The following is a 21,133-nucleotide window of genomic DNA, read 5'->3' as shown; positions in this document are numbered from 1 at the left end:
AAATTCGTTGTTAATGACAGAGGTTTTAGCCATGGCGTTGTCAGTGTATATTTGATCTTTGAGTTTGACTGTTCCTCTGGTATCTTTTGCTCCTCTCGTAGACCGTATGGTAATATTATTCATAACTTTTATTAAATGTTGGTTATTCAGAGTTTGACAAATTGAATATTTTTGTCTACTGTAGACACATTAACCTTTAATATGTCGCCTAAATATCTTTTGAATGGATAAGTTGGTGTGTTTCCTTTTCTCTCGTTGACATATACTATCTTTCAATGAACTGATTCTGACAGTTCTTTTAAGAATGTTCTTTTAAGTCATTTTTGGTTTTCTTCAACAGTATCTGTTTGAAGTACCACTTGCAACGGTAAGCGTTGCTTCAATCCATTACTAGTTAATAATTATGAAAGAAACAAAAGCAAAAGCATTGACAAAAAGAAACTATATATAGAAAAGTAGACAAATGATAGTCCACAAAGCTAAATATTACGCAATTCGAATATCGCTTAAAAAACAACCAAGCGGAGCTAAATTTCCAAAGAAGGGTGCTGAGTTCTAAAACCTTCTGTTGCATCCTAAATCAACTCTAAAAAACTTCAATCAATACACTTTTAAACTCTTGATGAACAACATATCGGAATCCTCATATTTACATATCTTTTTAACTTCCTTATATTTTATTTTAAAAATAAACATAGAATATTATTGGTTCTCCTCTAGTATAAAAGTCTTATCGGACTGCAACACTTAACAAGTACTTCATTTTAAGGAGACCTCATCACCGGCTTTGTCATGTTTACATTGTGTACTTTAAAGATTTTGTCGAACTGATCATCGATTATGAAATGGAAATTGTCAAAATAAAACGCTAAAATTCGAAATCGATAATTTATTTTGTAAGATTGAACATCGGAAATGAAATATGATAATAAATGATATGCACGTGTATAATATGAACATGAACATGTAAACCTTGAAAATTCTTGGTATGAATATAAAAATAATCACAATACCTGCTTTAATTCATATTAACTATTGATCTTAAATATTGAAGATGGATGATATGCCATATATAATTTTTCTTGTCCTAATTTTGATATATATCTTATTAAGATATTTAAAGACGTAACAAGTTGAAGACATTTCGAGATATTGAAGATATATATATATATATATGGTTGTCAATTAAAAATAGCGAGAAGAGGAAGCAATGTGATACATTTACATTGAAAAAAATAGATGTGTAATTATTTCCATAAATAAAAATAATCAAGTACATGTGTACCCAAATTCTTTATATGTAAGAGTAGAAAAAAACATGATTTGTTTATTTCCTCCTTTTAACTGAATTCTCGCCATCATAAATAATCTTACAAAAGATCTGCATACTTAGGAACTGACTTACAAAGATAAATTTAAAGTTATTTTTAATGCCGATAATACACTTTATGACCTTAGTAGCTTTTCAGTTATGCTATATCATAATCCTACTTAAAGTATAATATCATAACTTTTAGTGTTACTATTGAAACATAAAATAGATTAAAGATATAAAGATAAAAACCCATATCTATTATAATTAAAAAATGAAGGCAACAGAAGGAAACGCATCAACCACAAGAGGAAAACAAAGGAACAACTAAACAAAGCAAAATTTACTTTAATAAAAATGCTATGTAATTGTTGTTGCTTAAACTGTATTGTAATATAATTTCTAGATTTTTTATGTTTCTTGACTTAAACGTGACTCAGGCCTTCTTTTTCATCTACATGTAATCTTAATAAATAATATAATCAGATATTTTGGATCAACTCGTCTTGGTAAAGTCTCTTAACTCTTTATTTACGCATTTCTACACCAAACGTCTTTTCGGTGAAAAACCAAAACTAAATACAAACGCTAAAGAGCTGATAAGACTGAAAAGTAAAATTCGGACATAAAGTTAGAGCTTTGCAAGAAGGAAATACGGATTTGGTTACTCACTGTTAATGATATAATATTGATAACCGAAAAATTATAAGAGCTTAGAAATCAAACTCTTCATAGATTCCAGTATTAAAATTGTGAACGCTAGACGCGCATGTCACCTTCAAAAGACTAAACTGTGACGCTTAAAAAACCAAAATGGTTAAAATTGGTAAATTTATTACAAATAATAGTACACATGACACAACATAGAAAACTAAAGACTACGCAAAACGAACCCCACCAAAAACTAAGGTTCACGTTGATCCCAGGTGCTCTAGAAGGGTAAGCAGATCCTGCTTCACATGTGGCATTCGCCGTGTTGCTCATATTATCACAAACCAGGTAAACTACATCTTACAATATATATTCCTATGATAGGACACACTTTTATTCATCAACAAAATTAATACTTTTTGTACACAGTTAATTTATAATTATGACCATGTCAATGATAATTCATGTCAACGCTGAGATACTGTCTACTGGGTTGGCGATACCTGTGGAGAGGAAACCTAAATAAAAATTGTAGTTTTGCTCACATAAGCCATTTATTATATACAACATATTAAATTGACACATACCACATTATAATGATATGTAACCGTACTTCTAGAACATACATTCAACAGCTAGAGCTAGAGCTTAGTCTTGTTTGAATGTATAATGTGCACTAAAAGGGTAAATTCTTAATCAACACATGCATTTCACAATCAGCAATGTTGCTGTATGCAACACTACTTAAGTGAAATAGAATGGCGATTCACAGGAGACTAATATAGACACGTTACTATTGTGAAATCTAACTTTGATTTTAGTCGACCTTAAAATAAACATGCCTAGAAACAGCTGATGTCTAGACTCATGTTTCTATACATGAAGTGCGGGAATTTCTCGCTACATTAAAGACCTGTTGGTGACCTTCTGCTGTTGTTTTTTTATTTGGTCGGGTTGTTGTCTCTTTGACACATTCCCCATTCCCATTCTCAATTTTAAACTTATTAGTCTTCTCAATAATCATATATGTATCCGATTTTGTTTGTTTGTTATCATGATAAGAATCTTTCTAAATGGATCAATGAGATTTCAAAAGAGATAAACTACTGTTTTTCTTTAATATGTAATACGTTATAAACTATCATTTGTAAATGTAAAATAAACAAAAATCGATGAATTTGATTGATAACTTTATTTTGTACCAACAATAAAGTGTAAATGACAGGCGAAATAAACCGGACTGAGATTCAAACTCATAAGTCGAAAATAAACTGACACCGCCATGGTTAATACATAAAAAACCCAGCAGACAAATAATAGTAAACAAAATCAACACAGATAAACTAAAGACTGTCAGAGCAACCCCAACCTCATATATACTCGGAATGATCTCATGATCTGGTGTTCCACAAAGTAGATAGAACCTGCGATACATGCGGCACCTACATGTGTAGCCATATCATGATATCTAGTATTGTACTTCCAATGCCAGAAAGTCAAGATATGGCAATGTTGGGTAACTTTCAAATTGATGACAAAATGCTGATAAAGTTTAAATGAAAACAGCATCGTTGACCAAAAGCGAAACGACGACTGGAAAACATTCCAGTTTCTGTTTATTTATTTGTTTCGTACAGTATTATACAAAATAAATTTACGAGATATAAACATGGTAAAACGGATGATGTGACATATTTATAATGTCTGGATAGTTAAACTTGCAATTTTATTGGACTTTGATCTAGGGTTATAATATAACATCCCCGACTAGTGATTGTGTAGTTCTAAACTTTCGTAGTGATTTAATTGAAGTAGCCGGACATGCGGAGTTGAGACTATACAAAAAAACATAGTTAAGATTAACAAAAGTAATTCTAGAATTATACGCCGGTGTTTCCCCCACATAACACTAATTATGAACACATAATTAAAGGAGATCCGTGAAATTAATCAATGAAAAAACAAGCATAAATTTTAACGACTTTTGAAAAATCGGTGTGCACCATTTTGTTTGGTAAAATTAAATGATCATTGATGTAATTGCACACAGGTGAAGTGGGGATTACCCTACTATGTTACATAGTAAGTCGATCTTTTTTAATATCTTGTTGTAAAAGAGGTACAACTGTTATATAATGTTTACTCTTCGTGACAGCGTTGTTTTTATTTAGTTCATTAAGTAGGTCAAACAAGATAAGATAAATGCTTCGTAGTAACAGGGATTACTACGAATCAGAAAGCACTGCACAAGGGGGTTTCTTATAGGTGTTTTTCGGGCTATTTTTATCTTTAATATATAACCTAAATAAGATACAGGTATAGATTGGTGGTTTTTAAATTTCGACGTAAGTCTCTCTTAACTATTTATTGAATTAGGAAGTATAAACAAACGTGACGTTGTGTATTGGCTTTAATTTTATACATACACGTGACTGTTTTCATTTGTTATTATCAATGCGGAAATTCTGCTTAATATATCAAATCTTCTTTCACAAATTTTCTCAAACTTACATTTACTCATTCACAAGAAGGTTGGGTGATCCATCAGTTTTCAAAATGATCAGGTGAGTGAGTGAAAAAATAAACAATTGGGGTTTATTTGTAAGATTCTATATACAATTATCATCGTATATTTGTTTTCAAATAATCAGCTTTTTTAATGAATATTAATTCAAAGACTTTGATTATGTTAAAATGATATTGTCCTTCTAAATTGAATACATATACTTCTGTTACTTTATTTAGAAGTCTAAAATTAACTTGTTATCTGATATTTCTTAAGACTTTATTTATGGTTGTATTTTTAACTATCTAGTGATAGTTTTACTTAATCTGGTCTTGCGAATACTATTATATAGTGATGATTAATCCAGGACGATTGTCTATTCTATTTATTTTCGTTTGCTTTTATTGTGGTGCTTTAAATAATAATTGATTTGGCTTTGAAATGTTTTAGTCAGTAATAAATTGCTTATTGAAAGTTATTCGAGTAATTACATAGTACTTCGACATTGTATGTCCTGCTATACACTTATTACCCGTCATACGATTGCATTGTTACAGAAGTTTATTGTCTTAAACTTTACATTTTACGGTTATCTATTAATTACACAATTCGCTAAATTGATATTTTTTTTCACAGTAACCGTCATATATGTATTGCCATGTTCTGTGTTGGTTTGGCATTTGCCGAAATATGTTCACCAGACGATAATGTGTATTACAACCCCCAGCTAGGAATGTGTGCAAAATGTGACAGCTGTCTACGTGGACTAGGAAAGGACACTATAAAAGTAAGTTATTTTAAATAGTCTTGCCAACTGGAGCCACATCTTCTTCTGAAAAGTAATAACTTAAAACAAGAAGGACGAAAGAGATTAGAGGGACATTTATACTCATAGATGGAAAGTGTGGTTGAAAACATTTGTATTTGATTTAAGAAAAAGTAAACGCTTATACAATATCAAACAGTTAGATCTTTAGTATATAAGGATGAAAACAAATATTTGGGTAGGTATAAAAGACATCCAATCATCATCAAACAGACTGTTTATTATGTTGTTTGTCAAATTTTCAATTTCCCGAGTTGTTCATATATTTGTCTGATATAACAAAAGATCTATTATCAACGTCAATACAAAAAATAATCAATTTCAAGATATGTTGACAATAGAACACTGCATACGGGTGTCTTCGTCGTAAAATACACATGTATAAGGTATATACGGGTAGGGTGACGGTAGATTTTATATGTTACCGTAACTGACCCTTTTATCGACCAGGGGACTTCCTTAAGTAACATAAACACATTAAGCATTTAACCCTGGTATAATACTAGTATATGATAGATCACAATCCAAACAATATTTCACTATACCAAAGAGTGAAAAGTAGGCTGCTTAAATATCATTCCTTCGTAATCCATTGATATTGCTTAATTCAGCTCAGTTGTCCGAAGAATATAGTATCTTTTGGTTAATTTGCTTTGTGAAATAGCCAAAGTCGCTTGATTGTAGGACTCTAACAATTCACGATATTCATTATGACGAAAACCTTGGGAAAATATCAATTTGCTATTTTGATTTGTTGATTGGTAGATTCATTGAAGTTTGTCGCCATTTTCAGCAGTTTTGGGCTGTTTTATGGCGGTCAGATTTTATTGGTTTATTATGCATGAGTTGTTTTAAAACATCAACAATCCGAGACAATTAAGATGTGCACGATTCAAACACAAAACATCAGTGTTGACAGGTATTCACTGGACTACAAAAGCCCACCGTGTAGAACGTCACATGCGGGATGTCGGCTATGTTTGACACGGGGTGGCATTTTCGAAGCGAAGAAAAACTATCAAAGTAAGTTCAAGTATCAAAATTTCTTTATTTAGAATACTAAGTACCATATAAAGTACTACACGGAAGGAACTGAAACACAATCTATTTCCTGCAAGCAAAATCAGTGCTCTGTTTTCTCAAACACCTCTCCCTAGTTTTCCGTGTTTATAATTTATAAAATCAAAAGCACATGTCTTATATGACTTTAGAAACAGGCAAAATGAAGTACTTTCAATTTTATATTTGTTATCATAACATAGTAGATGTGCTTGCATTAAAAAATTGTCAGATAAAGACCGATTTACATGATTCATATGTGAATCTATTCGTTTTTTTTATTGAAAGCCTCTACCCCTTGAGATGTAAAATCTGACACCCCGAGCGACACTTTATATTTTGATGAAAAACTAGTTTTATAACAAATCAATTTTAAGTATGAAGCTGGTATTCGGTTAAATTCCATAAAAGGAATTCAATTCTATATAAATGTTGCAGAGGGAAGTCGTCTAAAGTAGTTTTTTATTCAGAAATTTGCATATGAAACCTCAAAACCTGCAATACGGAAAAAAAATAGGGAGAGGTGTTTGAGAAAACAGAGCACTGGAACCGACTGATTGTGCTTGCAGGACATATATTGTTTTTCAGTTCCTTCCGTGCAGTACATTATATGGTACTAAGAATTATAAATAAAGAAATTTACTTTGATAGTTTTTCTTTGCTTCGAAATTGCCACACCGTGTCAAACATAGCCGACACCCCGCATGTGGCGTTCTACACGGTGAAGCCGCTCGTCCACGGCGGACCAATTATACACGACGGATTTGATGTATTTAATGTATGCGTTGGGATCATTTTGTATAATCTAAAAGCAACTGAATACTAGTTCCCGAAACAGGTAGTAAGATATAGAATAATTTACAACTATTAATTTCCCAGAATATGACGATAAACACTTCTGATGGGTGCTGACTGGGACGATTTATATGCGTGAATCCAATGTTTACTCTTTACTCTTGATTATTTACATATTTGTGAATATTTACGCGATGTATTTAAGTTTTTCTATACTTTATTAAAGAAAGTATTCTGAATGGAAACTTGATAATTTGATTTCTGTTTGGTAATTGAACCATCTTGTAGAAGATTTCTTGTTAACTGCCTTTCCAATAAATATGTCCTTCTTTGATTTCTAGGATAGATATTTCTTGGGATATGTTAAAGTGCAATAAAAACTAGATATACTGCATATGCATCTATAACACTTAATTTTAAGGAAGTATTACTTAATTAGTTTCATATTATTGTTTGATGTTTGGTTCATGTCATACAGATTGTTTGATTGCATACATATCATTTTGAGGGATATAATATACTGACAAGATTTCATTACATTTACGTTGAATATGCTTTTCATTCAAATTTGACGAAAGATTCAACTTTTCTTATTTGACAATAAACTGCAAAAACGGTTATTTTTTTTAAAATCAGTTTTGTTAAAAGTGTCTTTAACGCATTTTTCTATAGCTATTGTAGTTATTGTAAAGCTTAATTTACAATATAATTCTGTAACTGATGTAAAAGTGTACCGATTCATTTATGTCTACTGATTAATATGTTCTAGTCAAAATCACTGGATTCGAAATAAAATCAAATCATCTAATACATCATTTACACCGAAACATTATATCATTTCGTGTATAACTTCGACCTTTTATTGACTTGCACAGCTACTTTTGCATAGGTACTATTTATGTACTAAAAATATGTAGTACTGGAAATTTACTTTTAATAACCAGTACTATTTCTTAACTTTAAAATTATTGTCATATTTAGGTACTTGTATTTTACAATACTTGATTTGTACTAAATATTTTGGTACAGAAATAATACAATATTCCATGTTTGAAAATCATAATTTAACACCAAAATGCTGAAAATGTAACGGTAGAAACCAAAACTCTGTAGTACCTAAATTTCAAGTACAAATTAAGTACTATAAAATACAGTTACCTAAATATTACAATAATTTTAAAGTAACAAAATAGTACTGAATATTAAAAGTAAATTTTCGGTACTAAAGATTATAGTACACAAATAGTACTTATGCAAAAGTAGCTGTGTATCAAAATCGACGTAAAATGAAAAGGTAAAATCGAAAAAACTCCGAGAAAAATTCAAAACGGAAATTTCCTTATCAAATGACAAAATCAAAAGATAAAACACACCAAACTAATAGATAACAACTGCCATATTCTTAACTTGGTATAGGCATTTTTATACAATTATATTGACAACGATGTGTGAACAAAACAAAAAGACATATTAGGTAAAAAATGTCAAAAATAGGGATACAGCAATTCAGCATTGTGATAAAATCTTAATCACTAAAAAAACAAACAAATGTGTTTATGACCAGCAGTAGATCATAACAAACAAATTTGTGAGATATTATGACTTTATAGAATTTAGCAATTCAATAAATTTGCAAAAGAACATAAACACCAAATGTTTCTTTAGAAAAGAAGAATTATAGTTGGTTAACTGATAAATGACTTTGACCTGTGTATATGAAAATTAAAGTTTATAAAACCGATTTCCATTCTCAGAACGTATTGAATGAATAATTTGAGAAATTATGTAACATTATCGCATCGTCGTGAAATGTTTCCTGGTATTTTTTTGAAAATCTAAAGACAGTTGCACTTAAATTTGAGAAAGCATTGTGTCTATGCAAATTCATAGAAAAAAACTTTTTTTTCATTTGGGTCAGCGCGTTTTGCTTGTTTACAACAAGATAATAATCGACTGAATGGTGTACATTTTGAACAAATAATACACTAGTGCTCAATTATATAAATGAAATGATACAGTTTGCCATAGTTTTTGTTTATGTTATTTGTTAATGACTAAGATTTTACCTTGTGTTGTTTCTTCTTTGTACGTATCCCTTCAAGCCTAGGATCAGATGAGGTCACCCCGTTATATTGGTTGGGGTTCATGTTGCTCAGTCTTTAGTATTTACGTTGTGGTTTGGTCGCCTTTGTTTTATTCCAAGTTACTGTCAGTTTGTTTTCGACATGTTAAGAATCTCTTTCACATATTTGTTCGCTCTTAGTGAAATTATGGAGTTTGAACACTTGTACACCGCTGTAGCCTAAACGTTTTCTTTTGTGTCGTAGTTCTCCTCTTTTATTTGATTTTTCCCTTAGTTTTAGTTTGTATCCCGGATTTGTTTTGTTTTTTCAATCGATTTATGAATTGCGAACAGCGTTAAACTATATTTGTTTTTGTTTATTATTTATCCTTTGTCCTAGGAAACTTATCATTTTGTATTTGTACATTCCGTAGTTTAATCAAGACATTTAACATGCACCTATGGTTTGTATTTTTGTTTGTCTTCAAATGGTTAAAAACGTTAACAATCCTATTTTAATGCTGCTTGGACACCGGTTATGTGTCATTACCAGATTTTAGCATGAGAAACACAATGAATGTGGATAGTAGAGAAGTACTGAGAACCTGGGTTATTCAGTAAATTTGAAGTTGCTGGTATAGTCTTCTAAACTAGTGTTTGGGGTTTGTCGTTTATTTACGTCATACATAGTAATACCGATCATTGTGATTGTTCCTTTGATGTCAGAATATATTACAAGGTGTTGATGCAGTTCCTTTTTCCTTATTGACATAGCCTTCATTTTATTGTTCCGAATAGAAGACTTGAGGAAACGTTTTCCTGTTCACCTTCATACAACATATGTCTATTTTTCACCTTTTTCGAGTTTTGCGGTGCTTTTTTCATTTCTTTATCAATGATTTATATGCTTCAAGGGTTTAGATAAAGACATTTTGACTAAAGGAATATAAATGAAAAACTACTTATCGTAGAATGAATGACAAATACCAAAAGATGACAAGGAGTCGCAGACCTTTCACTGTTCACAATGGATAAAATGTGTTTTAAAAAAAACAACAGTCTTAGTCTTGAGATGAATTTGACATAGGGAGAAGAAATCCGTCATAGAATGAAAAGTATTTTTCTATGTCAGCTTTTATTCTTTCTCAACTGAACATTTAAATCTTAAAATATAAATTGATCATTTCTTCCTATGTGACGTTAACATTTTCTGACGTCAAACACGCGAAGCAATGAATCTGATAGATGTTTTTTTGTGCTCTTTTGTAATTGTTTGTTTGTTTTGAGAATGTAACATAATGATGACTGCTGTAACCATATATTGACTATTTTATCTATTATAAAATTGAGAATGGAAATGGGGAATGTATCAAAGAGACAACAACCCGACCATAGAACAAACAACAGTATGTCTGTTTTATTCACGCATCGTTGTTTATATAATGGAATTTTATGCGACTGTCATACAAGTGAGAGGTTGAGCGCTTTGAAACCAGGTTCAATCAACCATTTTCTACACTTGAAAATGCCTGCACTAAGTCAGGAATATGACAAATGTTGTCCATTCGTTTGATGTGCTTTATCATTTGATTTTGCCATTTGATTAGGGACTTTCCGTTTTGATTTTTTCTAGGAGTTCAGTATTTTTGTAATTTTATTATTTAGCTTTATTTGTTTACTTCAGGTTAATGAAAAAATAAAATGGGACCAAGTACACGGAGCACTCACATGTACACCATGTATTCTTTGTACTAATGGATACTATAATGACCGGCGGGATTTTGACTGCAAACCATGTAATAACTGTTCCCAACAGAGTCGATACGAAATCGAACAATGCACATCAATATCGGATGTAAAATGTGGTTCTTTCATCAGGTAAGACCAAATAAAAGTAGTAGTATGATACTTACAGGATATTGAATGGAAATAGGCGCAACAATAAAAGATTAATAAAACGGTTTTAATGTCATTAACCTTAAAAAAAAATAGTGTCTAAATGAGCAATTTGATTTAGAATGCATACAAAAACTCACCAAAGATGCGACGCTTTTTTTTATATGTATGCCGGTGACGCGTCTATCCGATACTCATTAGCTGTGCTTTAAGCAAGATATTTGTAAGCAAAAACATCATTTTCAGATATGATTATGACCACGCATTACGGAAAACTTTTACCAGTTATAATGCTGTTTTAGAGAGTAACTGGATTTTGTTTTTTTGTATACTTGGCTTATTTCAATGATTTGTATTGTTTAGTAGGTAACACATACCAATTTCGACATGTTAAATGATGTCATCACGATGTCTCAAGAAACTTTTTTGTCAGCAATGTCAAAATTGCAACTCACATAACTTTGAAATAGTAAAGATTTTTACTCTTCTTGAATTGCAGATGTCAAATAATGTCTCTTGTTCATTTTGCTTCTTGCATTAGCATTGTAAATCAAATCCAAAAACGTCGGTTGTACTTTGGTAATAATATAAACATGGCCGATCTATAAATGAGTATCTTATTATTTTCAGGACTGAACATCCAGTAACAGGCAGTCTACAAGCAAATCCAACGTCCCTTAAAATAAAAGGTATTGTAGAAAATTGTGTAGATAACTGTGAAAGGAATCGTTAACGTTGATTCATATATCATGAACACAATAAATATATAATAAATTACATTTGTTGATAATTGATTTAACTCTTTTAAGTCCAAAAAATAGCATGTTTGCTTAATAAATGGAGAAAAGATTTATTTGAAGCGATAAATAATTATGTTGCATAGATATAGGAAGATGTGGTTTGAGATTCATTATTTTCAGATATATAGATTTTTACTTCATATACCATTTTTTTCTTCAGAATTCCATATTTTGATAACCCTAGTTGTAACTACGGTTGGTTCATGTTTGGTCATAGCATCAATTTTGTTATGCTTTATTTACCAACGAAGAAGGTACAATTCAAAAGACAGTAAGTGTCCGACATTTATATAATAAAACATAAGATAAGATAAACAAGTGACACGAAAAAACAAATTACAATGTTGGTATAATATTATTTAAAGAAAAGAAAATAATAAAATATGTATATCAAATGGAAAAATCAATCGTACCAATTTCATGTATACTTTGTTGAATATAAATTTAAACCTCTGTATAGTCTGGTCATCACTAAAAGGAAAACTCAAATAAGCTGTGAAATAAAACTAACCATTAAGAGTCGGAATCGATGATACATAATTTTTCAAACAAACATCATTTTCAATATTATGAAAAGAATTAGTTTAATGATTATATGATTATGACTTAAATTATGATTATAATTTTTGCAGGAAATTGTACCATGAACAATAACATAGAGTGTAATGATTCCATGCAAAGGTAAGTTGTGTTTCTGTTGTGTCGTATATTTGATATGTTTCCCTCAGTTTTAGTGTGTAACCCGGACTTGTTTTCCTCTATCGATTTATGAAGTTCGAATTTAATGAACAGAAAGTTCACCTCTTCTTTTGTATATGTCTAGAAAAGAATTTGGATAATACGGAATTGACACAACAATCAGAAACAAACCTTTTAAAAAGAAATAGAAGTAAGAACGCTGGCATTAAAACACTGCTGGTGTCAATACCACACGTGAAGCTCTAAATAACCTATGTAAGGTTAGCAACATCAACTACGATCGACTTTGGAGCACATGGTTCCATTCCCAGTTTTAGTTCGTGTTTCTAAAGCATTTTTAATTCATGTAATATAGATTTTCGTTTGGTTTATTTTCAAATGGAATAGTGTTGTCTGTTTTGTTTTTGATGTTGAGCTTATTTTATATCTCTTTTAATTGCAAAAAAAAATACTAACATTACTTCTATATGAAATGTGTTCTATCTTCTATATTACAAATACCGTAAATTAACCTATAGTGGTTTACTTTTAAATTGTTAAATGGATGGAAAGGTGTCTTATTGGCACTCAAACCACATCTTTCTATATCTATATGTGTGTCAGACATCTTTAGTGGGTGTTCTATGTATCATGCCTTATTACTTTATCTAAAAGATAAATTAGTAGTCCTCATTTATTTTAACACTTGACTTGACTAAGACAAAGCTCAAACACCTTTTTTTATATATCGGATCTAAGATTCGGTTTTCAATTTCGTATGATGCTGTTTTTGTTTTTGTTTTTGTTTTTTTTTGTATTTCATATTCTGAATTTTGTAATATATTTATATGCCAACTATATCAGTCTGGTTACGTTCTAGCTGAAGTGAATTGATACATATCGGAGATTAATAATACAGGAATGCGAACAAATAAATACATAATAAACAACAACAAAAAAAAACCTTTAACGTTCAATTCATTGAGTCCATTGCTATAACTTTTAAACTAGAGAAAGAACTAAGCCAATAGTTCAACACAATTCCAAACGCAAATAGTGTTAAACATTTAAATGATAGAAAATTAAGACTGCAAAAAAGGTTGTTGCTGAGTAATACTTTAAATTTTGCCCACCTCGAGTACTTTTTTCCGAAACATTTTTCTTAAACCAGGTTCAACTCCTCCATTGATTTTTTTTAAATGTCTTGTACCAAGTTAGGAATAGGACAGTTGTTATCAATTATTCCATTTTTATGTATGTGGGCGTTTGTTTTTGTAGCATGTTTCTGATGTTCTGTTATTTTCCTCTAATAGGTAATGTGTTATACTCAGTTTTGGTTTCTGTTTATTTAAGTAAAATTGATTTATGACTTTTGAACAGCAGACTACTACTATTGTCTTTATTCAATAATTTTCTAATGTTACAAATTTGTTTTTGACAGGGTACCACTGGTTGTTGTTGATAACAGATCAAGTACAGCACCATCAAACACGGACGAAGACCGCGCATATGACGTACCTAAAAAACAGAGCACAATTATCAATATTCCTTCCTCCAGTAACACAATTTCACAACAGATGTCACCAGGGAGTGAAACAACACCAAAGGTCGTTGCATCAAACAACGATCAAAATAGCGAATTTCAATGTAACTCAGAAGTATCATCAAATCATCCATATTCATCAATAAAGGAAATAAATTCAAACAAATTAACAAACAATTGTGGTAAAATACACAGTCCATTATTATGCTGTGCGGCCATATTGGATTCGTCCATAGATGATGTTAGTAAAAGTTCATTGAGCACTGGAGGTTCACCGTTGGTGTTAGACACTTTCTTGAATGAAAGAAATGACAAATCAGTATACCCAGAAACTTGTATGCTTAAAAGATCTAATTGTAGCATTTTATCAAACGGGTCTATGTTTTACCACGATAAAGAGTGTAGTCCATCTTACTTCTACAAGTGCTACGATTGTTCAAATCACTAAAATCGTGTTGATAATGTTGTTTGAATCTAATAATTTATATGTAACAGTAGTATCAAACAGAAGTAGTAATAGTATGAGTAGTAGTAATAGTAGAAGTAGTAATAGTATGAGTAGTAGTAATAGTAGAAGTAGTAATAGTATGAGTAGTAGTAATAGTAGAAGTAGTAATAGTATGAGTAGTAGTAATAGTAGAAGTAGTAATATATTGACCTGATTTGTGTATAACATGTGTTCATATTTCGAATAAAAATATATGTATTAATGACACTGCATAGTGATAAAAAAGGCGTGATGTATAAAAATACGTCTGCATTTCTTTTTTGTTTTATTATTAAATATGATGATGTATTCAAAATGGTATTTTATTCTATCTTTATTCTATTTCAATTTTCTCACGATTTGTAAAGATATGCGGTCTACTGCTCAGCCACTACACAATATGACTTCACTATTTGATCCGGGAGTATCGCCACTTGTCCAGCCTATCACCTCTGTGATGACGTTAAATAGCATTGGTATAGTCAGATATCTAAATTAACTGTTTACATACATTTAAAGTGTTCTAAATACATAAGATGTGGTACCCAGATTACCTTAGCTTATTTTAGAGCAACCTTTGAGAATTATGAAGTCCTCGATGCATTTAAAATTTGTATTTATTTTGCTTTATTAACTTTTGTTTTTGAACGTCACTAGTGAGTCTTGTGTGGTACACGTTGGTTGTGCACAAAATGCGTAGAGACAGAATGTATTTCTGATGCAATTACTGCACATTTCAAAAATGTTTGTGAAGAAAAGAACTCAGTAATATACTCCCCAAAAGATACCAGGAATAAAATAGGTATCCCAGATGCGCGCTTCATCTACTTAAGATTCATCAGCTCGAATAAGAAAAGGTGAAAAAAAACAAATAAAGTACCAAATTAAGAGTACTGAGGACATACAATTCAGAAAGGTTTTGCTTATACAGCTAAGGTAATATTTTCTTCGAATAATAAATCCTTAGTATTTCAAAAAATATTTTTAGTAAAACATAACAATATCAAAACATATGAATAAAATAGAGAATGGAAATGGAATATGTGTCAAAGAGACAACAGACCCGACCATAGAGCAGACAACAGCCGAAGGCCACAAATGGGTCTGCAATGCAACTCCCGCACCCGTTTTGGCCTTAAACCCTGAAAAGATATTCGAGTTCGTAAAATTATTGCTTAATGTGAGTAAACACTGCCATAATTTCCGTTGACTTTAACAGTGCTTATTTGTGTTCAAGGGGGATTTGTACGACCCCCCCTTTGGCTACGGGTATTATTAACATCATATATTTTCGTTCCTCTTACAAAATCCTTTGACGATGTATAAAATCTCTCTGTTAACGTATATCCAAATCAAATTGTTCTTGAAAAGCTAGCTCACACATAATCAACAATTAACTTGGTAATATATTTATATCAGCATGCAGTTACTTTTTCGTGAATTGTTGCAATGAAAAAAACAAAACATGTAAAACAAGATGGTGAAAAAAGACTTTCAAAAAATAGGTTCATAAGTAAATCCAATTATTGACAAACCATTCAATCAAAATCAAGGAGCTTCACCATTATCATGAAAATGGACACTTTTAAATAAATTTAATACGCATGTATAATTAACTTTTAAAAACTTGTTGTTAACTTATTTTCGAAACTGAAAATGAAATTGGTAACGGTATAACAAAACAAAAAAAGAAAAGAATGTGCGACCAATGAACAATAGACGACTACATAGTACAAAAGTAATCTTCGACGGACACATACAGTTACACGCCACGATCAAATTTGGAGAACGGGAGATAACTCTATTTTAATGTTTAATCTACCATTTGCTACATAATAAATCAGGAATATGACAGTTATAATCCATTGTTTGAGCTTTTGAATTTGCCATTTGATTAGGGACTTTCCGTTTTTAATTTCCCCAAGGAATTCAGTATTTTTGTGATGTTACTTTTTAATACCTAATGACATACTTGCTGTATGTCAATGAAAAAAGTATTTAACAAAACACCACAACATCTACAGGTCAAGATTATTTCAAATACAAAATACAAGATAAGACCCCAAAATTAAACTTTTGAACTTGCAATTGCAATAATTGACTAACTCGATAGAAACACAAATGGAAGAAGAACAGGAAACCGTTAATGCGTCATATATAAAGGTTAATTTTGTTTTATTTTGTAATGGTTACAATTCGACATGCTGACATTACAAACATATATTTCACAAACTATATAGACGAAAGATTCCTAAACCAAATAGTAAGAGGCAGTTATGGTAGCATAGATATTTTTTATGGAGATACATTATATTGTCAAAACAGGGACGTGTGCGTAACTTTTTATAAAGCTTTAAGGGGTTGCTGCTCACAGGGAAAATATTAAACCAAGAGGTGAAGTTGAAATCATACCTTCGTAAATTTTACGGACGCCATCACGAGTTGGTTGACCGTTATGGAATAACCGTTTCACAGATGATATCGCCATATCGGATATGTTTCTTATGTCGTAACTACTATCCACTAATTACTTCCCTTTTCACCACGAATGTGACCTACCGAATTATACTATTTACCGGGTTTGTAATAACATGAGCAACAAGACGGGTGTCACATGTGAAGCAGGATCTGCATACCCTTCCGGAGCACCTGCGATTAACCCCAGTTTTTTGGTGGGAACAGTTCGTGTTGCTTAGTCTTTAGTTTTCTATGTTGTGTCTTTTCTATATGAAATTAAAAAACAAATGTGTATACATTGAACGACAAATATATGTGCCGTATTTATAAAACTTTCTGACGTCAGACACGCGAATCAATGAATGTGTTTGTAGATAGATGTTTTTGTGTTCTGTTAAATTGTTCACACATCATTGTAAATATAACAGAATTTGATGAGACTGTCATCAAAGTGAGAGGGTTAGCGCTATAAAACCAGGTTTAATCCACCATTTTCTACATTTGAAAATGCCTGTACCAAGTCAGGAATATGACAGTTCTTGTCCATTCGTTTTTTAAGTGTTTTGTTATTTGATTTTGCCATCTGATTATTGACTTTCCGATTAGATTTTCCACTAAGTTCAGTATTTTTGTGATTTTACTTTTCGTACTATTATTTCTCTGTTTTTCTTTTAACTTTTTAGCCATAGATATATGAAGATGTCGTGTGAGTGCCAATGAGACAACTCTCCATCCAAATAACAATTTAAAAAAAAGACAAACCATTATAGGTCAATGTACGGCCTTCAACACGGAGCCTTGGCTCACACCGAACAACAAGCTATAAAGGGCCCCAAAATTTTCTACATTTGAAAATGCCTGTACCAAGTCAGGAATATGACAGTTCTTGTCCATTCGTTTTTTAAGTGTTTTGTTATTTGATTTTGCCATTTGGTTATTGACTTTCCGCTAAGTTCAGTATTTTTGTGATTTTACTTTTCGTACTATTATTTCTCTGTTTTTCTTTTAACTTTTTATCCATAGATATAGGAAGATGTCGTGTGAGTGCCAATGAGACAACTCTCCATCCAAATAACAATTTAAAAAAAAGACAAACCATTATAGTTCTGTACGGCCTTCAACACGGAGCCTTGGCTTACACCGAACAACAAGCTATAAAGGGCCCCAAAATTACTAGTGTAAAACCATTCAAACGGGAAAACCAACGGTCTCATCTATAAAAAAAAAAACGAGAAACGAGAAACACGTATATATAACATAAACAAAAGACAACTACTGTACATCAGATTCCGGACTTATGACAGGTGCAAACATTTGCAGCGGGATTAAACGTTTTAATGGATCCAAACCTTCTCGCATTGTCAGTTTATTTTCGATCAATAATGAGTTTGACTGTACCTATGGTATCTTTCGCTCCCTTTTTTTGAAACTAATTTCTCAAATTTTCCCTGAACTTCTGTTAAGATGTAGTTATTTTACAAATCCAGGCTTTAACCATAGGGGAATCATGACTATACGAGTATTGGTTGATGGGGACAGATCATTAATCGTTTTTGGGTCAGTTTTTTTTATATTATCGCGTCAAACAATTTTTATCGATTTTGGAAAAAAAGAATAAAAGAAGACTCAATTATTACATAACAGGAAAAAGTTTTTGGGGTACATTGAATGTTGAATTTCAAAACTAATTTGCAAAATGGAAATTTAGGCGAAAGCAATGCATCGGAATGACCTTATGGTCATCTCGATGGAAAAGTAATTTCTATACAATTATATATCGATAAGACTTTGACTGTTTACGCATTTCCTACTTATACTAGATATACATAGCGTAAAACAAGAATGTTCTTAGTCATTTCATGTTACAATTCAAATATGTATTGTCTGTTAAATGTAAAACATGACTTAGTGAATCATCTAACATGTGTTAAAATGCATATTATCAAGTGTTTGAATTTTTTATTGCCATTAAAAGAGCACATGAAAGACTTGATTATGTTGCATATAAATGTATGCACATGTCAACATTCAAGATATGTCATCTCTGATTTGTCATCGACATTTTAATCTTTAGAGCTTCGACAACTTTTGAAATATTACAGTTGATAATCTTAAAATACTTCCAAGAAAACTTCAAAATATCACTTAAGATATAAGATATACCGCAAAAGTTTCATTCAACCACGATAAATACCGGGTCTTCATTATCTTTTATATTGTATTTTGACGGGATGGATAGGGGGAAGACCTCAAGATTTTTCATTTAATCACCGTTAAATACTGGGTCTTTATTTTCTTTTCTTTTGTGTTTGAGGGGATCTACAGGGGTAAGACCTCAAGATTTTTCATTTAATCACGATAAATACCGTTTTTTTTCTTTTTTCCCCCCTATTGTATTTTGAGGGAATAGACAGGTGTGAGACCTCAAGATTTTTCATTTTATCACGATAAATACCGGGTCTTTATTTTATTTTCTATTGTATTTTGAGGGGATGGACAGGGGTAAGACCTCAAGTTTTTCATTTAATCACGATAAATACCGTTTTTTTATTTCCTCTTCTGTAATTTTGAGGGGATGGGCAGGAGTGAGTGAATATGGGTATGGGAGTTGCGAAGCGGAAGTCAGGGGTGTAAACGGGAGACAGGACCGAGAGCCAGGGAAAGGAAGAGTTACAAATAAGACTTATAGTATATGCAGGAAAATATGTTAAATCGATTTTCGTGTAGAAGTTAGAGCAGGGAAAAGGGAGTAGGGGAGGAAAACTGGGAGAAGGAACGTTAAATGGGATTAAAGGTAGGGAAAAGTCGGGGAATTAGGGACAATCAGTCAATATCTTTTAATATTTTATTGTCGTTATTATGATTCAATTATTTATCATTATTTTCGCTAAAATAATTTAAAGAATTAATGTTAAAAAAGAATAATATATACAAAACAAAGTGTAATGTGAAGAAGAAAGAATTAATTTTAATATACTTGATTAGGGTAGTCCTAATGCCTCCCTGAGTATGTGGCAATTAATCTCAGAACAGCATTAATTTACAATGTAATACGCACATGTATATTATGAACTATGCAATAAAACATATAACTTACGAATTCTATTGAAGTCATGTTTTTTTTAGAAAACCAGGGCCTATATGTTTTTGTTTTGTTTTACATGCAGTGTGTTGTTGTCTTCAGTTTTCCTTTGCATGTTCATATATATGCCGGATGCTGTTCGGTATCTTAGCTTACGTTTGTGTAATTGTTTCCTTGATAACTTTTTTGTGCAACTGCAACTTTTACATCATTATTTTTTTCTAAACATCCTCGTTCACACACATCCAACTTTCTCTAAAGATTATGGATACCTCAAGCTATCAAAAATGGTAAACAAATGTATTAAATCAAAGAGTTGTGGATTGGTCGCAAGTGTGATCATGCAGGTTATTCATTTGTGTCCCAATTTCAAAAGTGGGGACCATTGTTCATAGAAAAGATGCCACACGCGTGTGATTATTTTGCCGAGCATAGAAACTCGGTTAAAAAAAATAACATCAAAAGAATGATACTTCTTTCCGATCTTTTGTTTCAGTCTTTTTTGAAATGCTTTTATTTAAATTTTTGTTTATTAATTTGTTTATCATTTTCCCCACAGGCACTGATTTTTTTTCCTGAGACAAGTGCCTGTGATTTTCCCACATAAAAGGCAGAATTTATAAGTGTAAAACCAGACATATATATTTCATTGTATTATATGTCTCTGGTAAAACTTAAGATTTTGAGTAGTTATCAACTTACAAAATATATATCTGATGCTTTTGCATTGCATAATGAAAAACTAGTCTGCGTATAAAAATTAAATTAATAAACTGGTTTTTGTGGTGAATTTTGAAAGATAATCAACAAAAAACGTTAATATGTAGTTTCGTGTGAATTAACGCGCTTCAAAGGGTTGTTAAATTACATTATGTTAAAGATTATCTCATATTACTTGAAATCATATCACAATACACAAACGAGATTAAAATTAGCGATCGTAAGTGGTCATGTCAGTGTAACGTTTGCGGTTCACTGA

General features: G+C 31.3%; 1 protein-coding gene across 3 annotated transcripts; it reads left to right on the top strand.

Annotated features, from left to right (window-relative positions):
• Positions 1 to 3,935: 3,935 nt before the first annotated feature.
• On the top strand, positions 3,936 to 14,925 carry LOC134696542 (uncharacterized). 3 transcript variants are annotated; one of them, XM_063558390.1, is made up of 7 exons: positions 3,936 to 4,045; positions 5,106 to 5,256; positions 10,896 to 11,089; positions 11,738 to 11,796; positions 12,068 to 12,178; positions 12,540 to 12,588; positions 14,027 to 14,925. In XM_063558390.1, exons 2-7 carry the CDS (start codon positions 5,128 to 5,130, stop codon positions 14,574 to 14,576), a joined length of 1,092 nt encoding a protein of 363 aa, XP_063414460.1. In that variant the 5' UTR covers positions 3,936 to 4,045; positions 5,106 to 5,127; the 3' UTR covers positions 14,577 to 14,925. The 3 variants fall into 3 exon arrangements, with proteins under 3 accessions (XP_063414460.1, XP_063414461.1, XP_063414458.1); XM_063558391.1 differs by lacking the exon at positions 3,936 to 4,045 and adding an exon at positions 4,280 to 4,308; XM_063558388.1 differs by lacking the exon at positions 3,936 to 4,045 and adding an exon at positions 4,389 to 4,527.
• The last annotated feature ends 6,208 nt before the right edge of the window (positions 14,926 to 21,133 follow it).

The sequence above is a fragment of the Mytilus trossulus genome, chromosome 14 (genome assembly GCF_036588685.1).
Source record: "Mytilus trossulus isolate FHL-02 chromosome 14, PNRI_Mtr1.1.1.hap1, whole genome shotgun sequence".
Lineage (NCBI taxonomy): Eukaryota > Metazoa > Mollusca > Bivalvia > Mytilida > Mytilidae > Mytilus > Mytilus trossulus.
Note: the sequence above shows the minus strand (reverse complement) of the source record. Positions and strands in the feature narration are given on the sequence as shown.

Coding starts and splice junctions, on each gene's coding strand:
- LOC134696542 (XM_063558388.1), top strand. CDS start 4,418: ATGCGGAAATTCTGCTTAATATATCAAATCTTCTTTCACAAATTTTCT. Junction 11,090..11,737: donor AAATGTGGTTCTTTCATCAG/GTAAGACCAAAT, acceptor TATTATTTTCAG/GACTGAACATCCAGTAACAG. Junction 11,797..12,067: donor AACGTCCCTTAAAATAAAAG/GTATTGTAGAAA, acceptor TTTTTTCTTCAG/AATTCCATATTTTGATAACC.